Here is a 12468-nt window from a genome sequence, read left to right as displayed (position 1 = left end):
AATACATTCATGGTGAGTGTACTAGCAGTAGGGCAGTGTGGGTTGTAATGCAGAGAGGCAGGGAATAAACTACTCTTATGAGAATTTTTAAATACACTTACCGTCAGATGCGTTGCTTTTAAAGCATAGGATTACAGCAGATAGACATAGCCACAATGATGTAGTGGTAAATCAATTGGAGGTAAACAATAATGTCCTGTCAGTAATATGGATAAATGACAGATAGCCTTCTCTACAATCCTTCTTTAAAAGCCTTAATCCAGGTTAGATAAATGGAAAGCACTTGAATATAGTACAATAAAGGACCTCCCTACAGTAATATATGACATGCTTTTTATCAATACCATAAATCAGAAGTAGTCCAACTTGACACTTTAGCAGGTATGGTGCGCCTTCTTACTTCACTGATTAAACTATTAGCTCAATGGAAGTGAATTCTGGCATTGTCTTACAATCACCTCATGTCAGCATTAGCCTTAATAAGTCAAATGTATAATTTATTTAGATTTCACAGTGATAGTAAATGTCAGCACCTTCTTTTTGAAGGTAATATCATGTGCTGAATGTGTCTCAGTCCGTGATAAATACACAGGAAACACATTGATATCCATTTGTTAAAGCTTAAGTGGATGAAAAATGTAAGGTGCGTGGTGTTTTTCGCATCTTTTGACTATAGATGTGCAATTATACTCCCTATATTTCCTATATTTTAGATATTTTAGCTAATCTATCTACAATGCATAACAACGATTCAACAATATCAGTATTGTTTCAGAAATTCTAGAAAAAAGCAACATTACGGTATGCAAAATCCTGCTGGAAAAACCTATACCTGTGCTATCTGTACAATACATCTTTGTGTGATTGGGATATTTTTGTATACAAGGTAACAGAAGCCAAGGAATTGGTCATACACAGCGGACCCTTACCCTAACCTAACCCTAACCTGATATGAATGACTGGGACTGATAACGGAAACACAATTGTATTTAAAGATAGTGCATAAAACATGCTTGTTTTTTTTTAGGCCAGTATCGGTGCTGTTAGCAATCCGAAGAATATAAATGGTGCGTCTGTGGTCATTAGAATCACTGCGAAGCATTTTGTCAACCATGCTTTAGTATTTAAGAAATATTTTATTCTGTCTTTCATTGGCTTCCATTCATTTTCATTCAATTCAAGAAAGTGAATGAAAATCAATGGATCCTTAAAGGTGGGGTAGGTAAGTTTGAGAAACCGGCTCGAGATACACTTTTTGTTATATTCCATGGAATGCTCTTAACATCCCGATAGCAATGAATATCTTAAGTGCTTTGACAAAAAATCCATTAAAAAATGTCATCTGTGGAAGCTGTAGTACTGTAAAAAGTACGACCAATCATTTTAGCCGGCCCGGCTAAAATAACTGGATGGCCTACCTGCCTGTCAGCCTTCCATCTGTGCACAGACTTATCTCGTGCCCTCATTGGTCATGTGCACGTTCGTGTGTGTTGGAGGAGGGGCTCTATAAGGAAGTGGCAGATTTTCTCCGGTTGTGTATTTTCAAATTCTAGCGATCTCGAGCCGGTTTCTCAAACTTACCTACCCCACCTTTAAATGTTGGAACACATACATGAATCACAATATAAGTATGCAATTTGGAAATAGGCAGTGTACTTTCCCAGAGTAATCCGAGGACGTCCCATCTACCTCAATCACTACTTATTTTAAAAATAGCATAACAATGCAGCGGGTGGTGAGAATCCTTAAGAAGCAAAGAGATATCACCGGTCCTGTTGCGCATCAAGTGTCTCACAATCAGAGGGGCACCCACAGTGTTGACGATGAAAAGACATGTATGCTTTAGAAAGCGTGGGTGTTTCCTCTGTGATCTGACGGATCAGAGAACACTGTTCATGTTTATGGATGAGATGGTTTGGAATCACATCGTGAATGTGTGAGCGGACATATTGAAAGCGTGTCATTGTTGTCAAAAGCTGGCCAATGACGCCTTTAGCGCGGCAATGTGATTTTTTAATTTTTTTGGGTTGGTTGGTTTGGTTGGAACTCAGAAAACGATCTGTACTAGGCTGCTATGCTTTTATAACCGAATTATGACACAATTCATAACAAGTAATGTCTTCCTCATTTCCTGTGTTTCAGAGAAGAGAAGCCTATCCAAGCAAGAACGGTGAACCTGGTTGGGCAGAAGAAACCTCCGCAACAAAATGATGTCCGGTGAGTGGCAACAGATATATTTCAACCAATTTTTTTTTGTTTATTTGGACTTTAAAAAGAAATGAAATAGATGCTTTTGCGTCACTTTTACTTACTTCTGCCTGAGTGGTCCAAAAACAGCCTACAATCAGGAGCTGGCAGTCTGTTTTTTTTTGCCTCACATTCATGTTTTGTTGTGAAAGCTATTTTACACCTTCGATGAGTCAACAGTATAAAAGACAAACTGTTGTTCTGATGCTTTCTTATGCAAGCGTGAGTTAAGCCTTTATGATGGAATTTGTATGGTCGTTGAATGGCATTGCAAAGGCACCTCACCTACACTTTTTGATTTATATTTACCAACTTTCTTGCCCTAGTTTGTTCCTACGCAATGATCACAACAAAAGAAGAAAAAAGTAACATTTATGCATCAGATCTTCTGTAGGGTTAACATTTGGATTAAGGCAAACATTCAGTTAATATAGTAGTTTTAGGTTAGCTTGTATAAAAAGTGGCAAGTGTGACGTATCACATAAGGCTAAACAAAAGCTTGGTTTTTCCACATAGGGGTGGAGACTTAACCCTAACCCTACTCACAATCGCTCTTTAAGCTAGTTTGCTGGCTGTTGGCTTAATTGGTCGCCTACCGGACAAGTACAGTTTTCCACCCCTTTGCATCAGATTACAATAATAGCCTGTTAGGACTAGACCGTTTTTGACAGTAGGAGGGATTATACCTAGGGGTTTTTAAAGTAACTTGTGAAAAGATAGTGTAAGTGGACAAGCTGTAGGAAAGTTTTCAGTATATGAAAGGTAAATCCAAACAGGATGGATAAAAAACCTAAGGTAGGCGTTAAGTAAGCGCAGCAAGCTAGCTCTTTTTACAAGCTACATGGTGGTTTGTAACCAGTTGTTCCAACAAACCAATCTGAATCTGCTAATCCTCCAGATGTTGTAGCAATAACATTTTAACTTTGGCTACTTAGAATCTTGAGTACTGTAGTATTCCATGGTAGATGATAGACCAAACAGAAAATCTGTAACTTCTCAGAAACATTTGAATATTGGTTAAACTATACCAATAATATCGATAAAGCATCATGAGGTTATCGAAGCAACCCGTGATGTTGACTGACATTGAAGTTGTTATAAAAAAGTGTACTCTAATTTGCAAGTTTCGCAAATATACTTTCAGCTTCACAGATGCCAACCTCTTTTCTCCTGTAAACATGCAAATCATGGATGTTTTCTATCGAAGCCTTCCAACTAGCATCATACTGAGAAGGCAGGTGGTTAGCGGTTAGCTTACACTGAAATATTGCCTCCCACCTTGTCTCAAATTAGTGGGGATGGATGCTTGATGGGTTGATCAGGAGCCCTTCTTTATAACGGCTCAGCTTGGTGATCGTCCCTCTTTCATCGCTTTGTATAAAGCCTGGTTATTTTGTTGGTGTTTTCTGAATTGGAGCCTTTTTTTAACAAGACGTCTCTTTTCCTCTTTGATGTTATGGGAGCATCCCTGTCCCCACTGGCTTATTTGCACGTCAAAATGCGAGTTTCCGCGCGTTTATGCTCGCAGTGACCTCTGCAGCCAGTAATGTCTTTTTTCCTGCCGCACAATGATCAAAGGATAAAGCTTGTTTATGTCTGCACTTAATGTGTGTTGGAGTGTGTGTGTGCGTGTGTGTGTGTGTGTGTGTGTGTGTGTGTGCGTGTGTGTGTGTGTGTGTGTGTGTGTGTGTGTGTGTGTGTGTGTGTGTGTGTGTGTGTGTGTGTGTGTGTGTGTGTTATTGGATCAGAGTAGAGTGAGGTGGGATTACAGAGTAAGTCAGCTGGAGCACATCTGCTTCTCTGAGGAATCCCACAATATGGCCCCCGTTTATAACATTATATGCCTTTTCGGTGAGTATTCCCCACATTATTCACAGTCAGTATTTTATCACTGTGCCTTTTGCAGGGTCCATTCACAATATAATGTCACGACAGATATTTAAATGAAAACCACAACAAAACAGGAGAACTGTTTGAGGCTATTTTATGATTTCTAATGTTTTGTTTTGGACAGAAACTATGGTGTGTTAAAAAGCGTTAGCTTGGGTTTTCACTGGAACTTTCTGCATTGGTTCCCCCACATTGCTAACAGTACGGTCTGTCTATCTTAAATAGGGATAACTAATACTATGATATAAAGTCAAAGCTAAATATCTTTTAAAAACATGACCATTCTTGTTTTTCACAAGTCCCCTTAGATTTGTCAGGACTCCAGACCAACCAGCGTCATATCACCCAATGGAAAAAGGGCCACAGTAGACTCACTTTCAACTCTTCCACACCCAATTGTTTCTGCTAATTCTACATTCGAATAACAAATCCGATTTGAAATCGACAGGAGAGCTAATTAACTTTAGATGTAAGCAGCCAATACAAATAGGTTAATTAGGGTTAGGGTTAGGGTTAGGGTTAAGGGGGTTTGATTCACACTATGCAATCATTTATGGTACATTAGATTACATTATATGTTATCGTGCTGACACTTTTATCCAATGAAAAAATAATAAATACAGTTTGAAAGAGATGTTTTCACCCAAATATAAAATAGATATCAGAGAGAGAATTATGACCTGTTTATTATTCTCACAATTACCAGAATGCAAACAATAATAAAAGAGAGTGTATGTTGAATGACATGGAATTCTACTTTTAAATTAAACATTTTAAGCTATCAAATGAGAGTTTGTGTAAACTACTAATTAGATTTTACTTATTGTGTGTACATTTGACAGCTAATTTAAATGCAATGTATAGTTCTGTTATTGTGACATCCCCAGTCTGAACACAGCTTTATAATGTTGGTTTAGAGTTATCTTATTGAACTGAATTTTTCATTCTCTCACACAGTATAACCAGTGAGTGAAAGGAACATAGAGTTAGCCTTCTTATTTTATTTCAATAGAGAAACCGTTGCAATTTGTCAGTACATTTAAGCTGGAAGTAAGCTGGAAAGCTGACAACAAGATAAATGCAAATGTAATTCAAGATCAATTGCTTGCTTTTAAACTAGAGATTTAAGATTATTTGGCATCCGTGGAATTGACTTGTTCTAGCTGATAAAATACCTACGTGGTCATTTTATGAGCATGTATGGTTAGCATTCATAGCTGGGACTTAATTAACCCAATCCACATTTCTTAACGTCACTGGTCATTCCTGAACTAATTTTAGTAAGTGAAATGCAACAAAGCGTAGGGAAACCCTGGAAGGCAGACATGAGCTGATCGTTGTGTATTTCTCAAGGCATAATATTTATTCACAGATGTCTGAAGGAAATAAAGTGGGCAGGGAGAGCTGGCAGGTGATGGTCACTTCCTGCTGAGTGTTTGCCAGGTTGTTCGGCAGAATGGACTTCTGGTGATCTGTCGATGGAGCTGCTGGCGATATAAAAGCTCTGTAAGAGAAAATGTCTTGTTCTAAACATGACCCATATTACTATTGAGTTCATCTCCCGAGAGTTTTAAATAAGCCCAAGAGTTGTAGATGTTTCTGACCCTGTGTAGGGGAACATGTAATCCAAGCATTTGACACGGTTGACCATGAATTATTAATAAAAAAACTACAGAGATATGGCATTAGAGGTGTTGCACTATCATGGCTATCCAGCTACCTACATAACAGGGAACAGTACGTTGAACTACAAAGCCATACATCACAACTACTGCAGGTTACATGTGGGGTGCCTCAGGGCTCAGTCTTGGGGCCATTACTATTTATTCTGTATATTAACAATATATGTAAAGTATCAAAAACTATTAAAACCATTATTTTTGCAGACGACACAAGTCTACTCTGCTGTGGGGACAATTTAGAACAGCTATTGGTCACAATGGAAAAGGAACTGAGCAGGATGAAGATCTGGTTTGACCAAAATAAATTAACATTGAACGCAAGCAAAACCAAACTTATAATATTTGGGAATCGATCGACCAATACAGAGAAGAAACTCACTATAAATGGCGTCCAATTAGAAAGAGTATCGGAAATAAAATTCCTTTGAGTAATCATAGACAATAAATTAAGTTGGAAACCACATATAAGCTATATCAAAGCCAAAATATCCAAAATCAATAGCAATTCTGAATAAAGCCAAAGACCTAATTAATCAAGCTTCCTTGTTTATGCTGTACTGCTCCTTCATACTTCCATACATGATGTATTGTGTGGAAGTTTGGGGGAACACATATAAAACAAATACACATCCTATCTTCATCCTGCAAAAAAGAGCCATACGAGTTATACATAAAACTACGTACAGAGAACCAACAAATAAATTATTTATCAAACTAAAAACACTAAAACTACAAGACCTGGTTGACTATAAAACTATTCAAATTATGTTCAAAGCCGCAAATCAACAATTACCTCATAATATCCAGGGACTTTTCACACGGAGAGAAAGCATGCACATGTTGAGAGGAAACTGCATTTTCAAAAGACCACCCGTACGAACAAATGCCAAACTTCATTGAATCTCATCAAAAGGTGTTAGTCTGTGGAATAACTGTACTGATGCACTGAAATATTGTACAAGTCTATCTAAACTGAAAGCCAAATCATTAATGGTTATGAACAGGACCTGTAAAATCCAATTTGTTATTTCTTGTAATTGTAAAAGTAATTTCTTTCAGATTGTTTTGTAAAAAAACAAACAAATTAACAAGACAAACATATCGCTGATGACAATGACCTAATATTTTATTATAAGGAAAATGTATGCTAGAGGGGGTAGGACCAGAAAAGTTTTTTTTAAGCTTCTTCTTGCCCCTGTTGAACATGACAGACTATTTGAGAATTATTATTACCTTTTATTTTTTTTTGTATTATTATTTTTTTGTACTTTGTTATAATTATTATTATGAGTGAGAAAAAACAAGAAAGAAAATGATATATATATATATATATTATTATTATTGTTGTATGTTTTGTTTCTGACATGTTCAATAAACTGACTAAAAAAAAAAAAAAAAAGCTGTAGCTGTATGTTAATCATTATATGCAAGGCTTTCAAATGATAATATCACTGTGTTATTATCGAGCGTGCGTACCTGAATGCACTCTTGTATGTTCTCTTGAAGGTCCACCATTCCATATATCAGTGTCACATGGAGTATAATCAACTCATTTAGTCCCACTTCCTGCTTTACTATTTATATTTTGGAAACCAACCAATAACTTACTGCTTGACATAAATGTAGCAGTAGCAGGGTATTTTTCTTTTTGGAAGAAATTGGTGCAGTTCAATATGTCCCGGTCAAGACAATTATCCTAACCCTAACCCCCTGGAGAAATGAGAGAAATAATCTGTGTTTATCAGGTTTACCACAATTGATAGGCAGGTAGATTTCAAAAGCGGCTGCTACAATTCCAATTCAATGATTGAAAGGCATGATCTGCTTTACCTGCTTGACCTTTTCTTTTACGCCAAAATGTTTGTCTTCTGGGGTTTTAAAGATGTTTTCAAACGAGCTACCAATGTACAAGAAGTGATTTAATGACCTGCTAATGAGTGTATTTGCCACCAACTGTTATATGAAAGTAATGCGGACCATTCACGTGGAATGGTCTTCAAATGAGCTAAACAGGATGTTATTTAAATGTTGAAATGATTTTCCTGGTAAAAAAATATTGTAAACTGTAATTAACCGATAACAGAAACCAAGCAGAAACAGAAACCCTCGATAATTGATCTAGATTTGCTTGCCTTTAGCACCGCAACACCTGACTGGTAGGTTTGGTCACATTTTGTGTCAATACGTCCCCATGTATGCACAGTGAACCCCATGCTCCTGTACAGGCAGCACAGATGTACAGCAGTGTAAAGGTGTTTACACTTCACATCACTAAATATGATTGGCCAGGTGTCTCCTGAAAGCAGGGTTCCATGGCGATGGCCCAGAAGCCCCGTAGTAACCTCAGTGACCCCTGGGATTGGCAAGTAGTCACTTCCTTATTTCCTTCAGGGATTCGCTGTTATCCTGGTCCTCCAATGGGTCTCGGCTCCAGCTGGGACCAGGGGAGGGACTTTACTCACTCTCACTTACATTTCTGTATGCTTGAGAGAGTTCCATCTTTACTGGATGGGACGTAATGCTTATTTATTAACTGTGGTAATGGGTCATTTTTTACTTGACTTTGATATGAACCAAGCGTTTTATGATCACACTTTGGAGTATACAGCATGGATGTATAAGGAGTACTGGATACAGCGTTGGGTGCGGGGCTACTATAATTTCTATTAAAGGTCCCATGTCTTGGCCATTTCTACTGATCATAATTCCATTGTTGAGGTGTACTAGAAATTTACGTTGTTCAATGTTCCAAAATCACATTGGTTTCTCATACAGCATCTCTGTATAGTATGTGTATTCACTCTCTGTCCTACACGCCTTGTTGGAGATCCTGCCCCCCCCTCCCTATGAGCCCAGTGTGCTCTGATTGGTCAGCTCGCCCACTCTGTTCTGATTAGTCAACCACCGTTACAGCTGAAGATCAGTGTTTATGTTTTACATTGCCGTTTGTTAGCAACCAGAAAATGACACCAGTAATGACAAACAGATGAGATTGCTGCGTGGGGTCTGGGTGCCGTGTTGGCGGGACGTTGCAGGGCTCGCTGGTCCGCCCTGTGGGGCTCGAGGAGCGGACAGTGTGAGGTGGGGTAGCAGTCCGCGGTGTCCCGCTGGTCTATATCCAGCAACCAGGAAACTACACCAGTAATCCACATCACACTTTCCGCTCCGGGAGCCTCGCGGGGCGGACTCGTGAGCTCCATAATGTCCCGCTAACGATGGCACTTAGTCTATATCCAGCATCCAGGGAAACACAGCGGGAAATCCACCTCACACTGTCCGCTCCGGGAGCCTCGTGGGGCGGACTCCTGAGCTGCTCGGGAGTCCACCCTGGCAGAGGGTGTGCCTATTGTTCTATAGCTGTGTGTCAATTGGTCCATTTGGACTTAGTGACGTCAATAGGCCCCGGAAGAAAAAAATGGAACAAGAAAAATCTCCAACGAGGCATTCTGGGGCAGCATAGACACGTCTTTTCTGTGTTAGAGTTCTACTCGCTACAGGGTGTACTTTGAGGGTTTGTGACTTTGCAGACCGTTTACATGCAGAAAAAGCTACATAACACACAAGGGGACGGGTAATAACCAGAAAACCATATGATGGGACCTTTAAAGTTGTTCGCGGTGCATGAAGAAAAAAAGGAGCGACTGTAGATTCAAAAAGCACCTGGATCTTGCGGGACTAGGGCCAATAGAGCATGCGTAAGCCCCACGTCGGATCCGCTGGCCACGGCTCAGTGCCCACTCCAATGAATGGAGAGGAAAAATAACTCTGAATTTGGCTTTTAGCGAATATTACAGTTGTTAGACCCTAATGACTTAAAAAAGGACTTTAAGTGTTCGTGCTGGGTAGTTGATTGAGCATTAAAAACAATTACTGATTTACAGACGTCTATTTTTGGTCCCAATGAAGTCACGGACTGAAACGAAAGAGGTATAAATCTCCCCGCATGTATAAAACTGAAGTCAAGCAAAATAACCGCTCCTCTTCCACTACTAGTTGGAAATACATTGAGTCACTGCAGCTTCTAAAGTTAGTCCAGTCTCTGCCGCAACAACAAGCCACGGACATATTGTTGCAACACAACAATTTCACATATTTCTACAGTAAATGTCTCAATTCAAAATTTAAAAAAGGGGGAAACCATTTTCATATTGGATATTCTTGACTTGGCAACTATAGCTGCAAAGATTAGTCAACATAATCAGTATCTATTTGGATAATCGATTTAATATTTTTAGGGAATTCTTCATGCAAAACATTTTACATACCCAATGTTTCATCTAGAAAAGAGTCAGCAGATAAATGGATAATGACATTTTCTTTTAGTGGCAACCCCATCAGATCAAACCTTCTATATGTATGGCTACATAGCAACGCTTCATGTAATTGTTTATGTGGAGGAGTATTCGGGTATCTGTGTGCGTATACATGCTGTGTATGTCAGTGTGTGTATGCTGTGTATAGGTTTGTTTGTGCTGCCTGGCTGTGTATGGCGTTGCCAGGCCATATGGAGCTCTGTCTGGGGAGCACACTACCCACTTAGCTCTGCTGTTGGCTCTGGTGCTCTCTCCATCTGTCCCTCCTCTCTCTCTCATCCCGCCCTCCATCCCACCCTCTGTCTATCTCTTCCCCGGTTTTTCTCTGTATCTTTATCCACTGTATTGTTCTATGTATCTTTCTTTTTGTATTTCTTGGAGGCTTGTCTTTTTTGTATTTCCTTTATGTAAGTCTTCTAAACTGTGTGCTTAACCCTTCCTTAATAATTTGACCAAAAACAAGTGTGTGTGTTTGTATGTTAATGTGTGGGTGTGTGTGACAGACACACTCTTCATGGCACATTTTATTTTATTTTGGGGAAAATGCTATTGTTTTGCTCTGCTCTTGAACATTCACTGAGTTGAGAATGGTGAAGAGGTTCAGAGTTTGTGACTGTTGTTGGTCAATTTTTCCAAATGACAGGTTGGGATCCTGGATTAAATAATCAATAAAATGACAGGTGTGGGGGGGTCTATTGTTGTCAGCTCATTGACAACAAGTGTTAACACAGTACATGTTACGAAATCCTCCCTAACGTACCCCAGCCTTCCCACATCTAGCTGACATTAAAAAGTCCAGAGACTTCATTAAGAGTAATACGATTATTATGTTTCTTGCGTGATTATTTTTTTTAAAATGAGTTTGAAGCAGTATTTATAAGACATCAGGCATGCAGTAGCACATGGTGTGCTCATTACATTTACCTGAAGTGCATTGGGATCAATTATAAGCGGATTATAAGCACTGAGTTTGTGGTAAACTATGAGCTGGTGAGCCCCATACTGTAGGGCCAACATGAATGGAAGTCTGATATTAACCCACTAGGAAACTCTGTAGTAACTAAATGGGCGTTCTCCAAAAGAATGTATAACGAGTTCATTCTTGGCCCATGCTACCCTTCTATGTTTCATACAAATTGTTCCAGTAGTATTTTCATAATCCTGCTAACAAACAGAACAAACAAACCAACAAACGGTACCGAAAACATTACTTTTTGGAGGTAAACACAGCACTTAAAGTTATATATGTGTTTATTTCCCCGTATTTAAGTAACGTACCACTTGCATACTGGTGTCGAAAACAAGCAACCATTTATTTGTATAGGGTTAAATGAGCAGTCTGTAATGATTTAGAACTGTTTACCATCGTTGCTAGCCAGATACTGTAGCTAGCTAGATAACTAGCTATCAGCGAAAATCTAGCCTTGGGATTTGCGATCTGCTCCAAAAACAAGTTCATCTTTGGCCCATGCTTCACTATTTAAGTAATGTACCACAGTTGTACTGTTGTTGAAATCAAGCCACCATTCATTCTCTAGGATTAATTGCGCAGTGATTTGGTATACTGTGAAAAATTGTAGCTAGCTAGCTAACAGCAGTGTTTGGCACATCCGGTGATCGCACAGCAGCCGTGTGCGATTCAAAACAATACTACACTCGATATTAATGCACTGCACAAGTGTTCACAGTGGCGCACATGGCAGTGTGTTAAAGAAAGTATGCAAATTGAAACAAGTAATTAGTTTATAAAAAGATCCATTAGCCAATAACCAACCAAGGTAACACCCGCCCACCTTATCACCTTAATCCCCTGCTATTCCCATCTACCACCAGAGCATTTCCACTCTTTTCCAGAGAGCAGTGGTTCATTGTTTGCAAATTTGGATTAGTGGCATTTACCGACCGCTGCAGTGATACTTTGCTCGTCCACCGTTTAGGACACGGCGGGGTCCACTGGATAGTAGTAATTCACTGTCTGACTGTCACACAAGCAACTGATGCATATCCCCCATCCCCATAATTGAATGTGTTTTAGTCTGAATTGACACTGTTTGGCATCATAACGCCATTATTAAAGTTTCTCTGGAATTAAAAGGGTGATGTTAGCATAGCAAACAAAGCTCATCTGACTCTCTTGACTATTTGTTGATATCATATGGTTGCATAAGCTGTTGATATTATTCATTATGATCTAACTTGTGATAGACTGACATGGAAACCTGTGTAGCCCGTATTGATTCCACTTGATAGTTGCTATAATTAAAACAACAGGAAAACGTATGCAGCTCAAACAGTGTGCTGCTCTTCAAAAAGGGACATAACAGATGGTCATTAAA

General features: G+C 39.1%; 1 protein-coding gene across 2 annotated transcripts in view; it reads left to right on the top strand.

Moving 5' to 3' along the window:
- Positions 1-12468, top strand: part of LOC117476101 (regulating synaptic membrane exocytosis protein 1-like) — a 103188-nt gene that overhangs the window by 2127 nt on the left and 88593 nt on the right. For both annotated transcript variants that reach the window (XM_034122475.1, XM_034122474.1), the window contains exon 2: positions 2143-2217. In XM_034122475.1, the coding sequence (XP_033978366.1) occupies positions 2143-2217 (75 nt within the window). The remainder of the gene's footprint in view (positions 1-2142; positions 2218-12468) is intronic.

This window comes from Trematomus bernacchii, unplaced genomic scaffold (genome assembly GCF_902827165.1).
Source record: "Trematomus bernacchii unplaced genomic scaffold, fTreBer1.1, whole genome shotgun sequence".
NCBI lineage: Eukaryota > Metazoa > Chordata > Actinopteri > Perciformes > Nototheniidae > Trematomus > Trematomus bernacchii.
The sequence above is the reverse complement of the archived record's forward strand: the minus strand, read 5'-3'. Positions and strand labels throughout refer to the sequence as shown.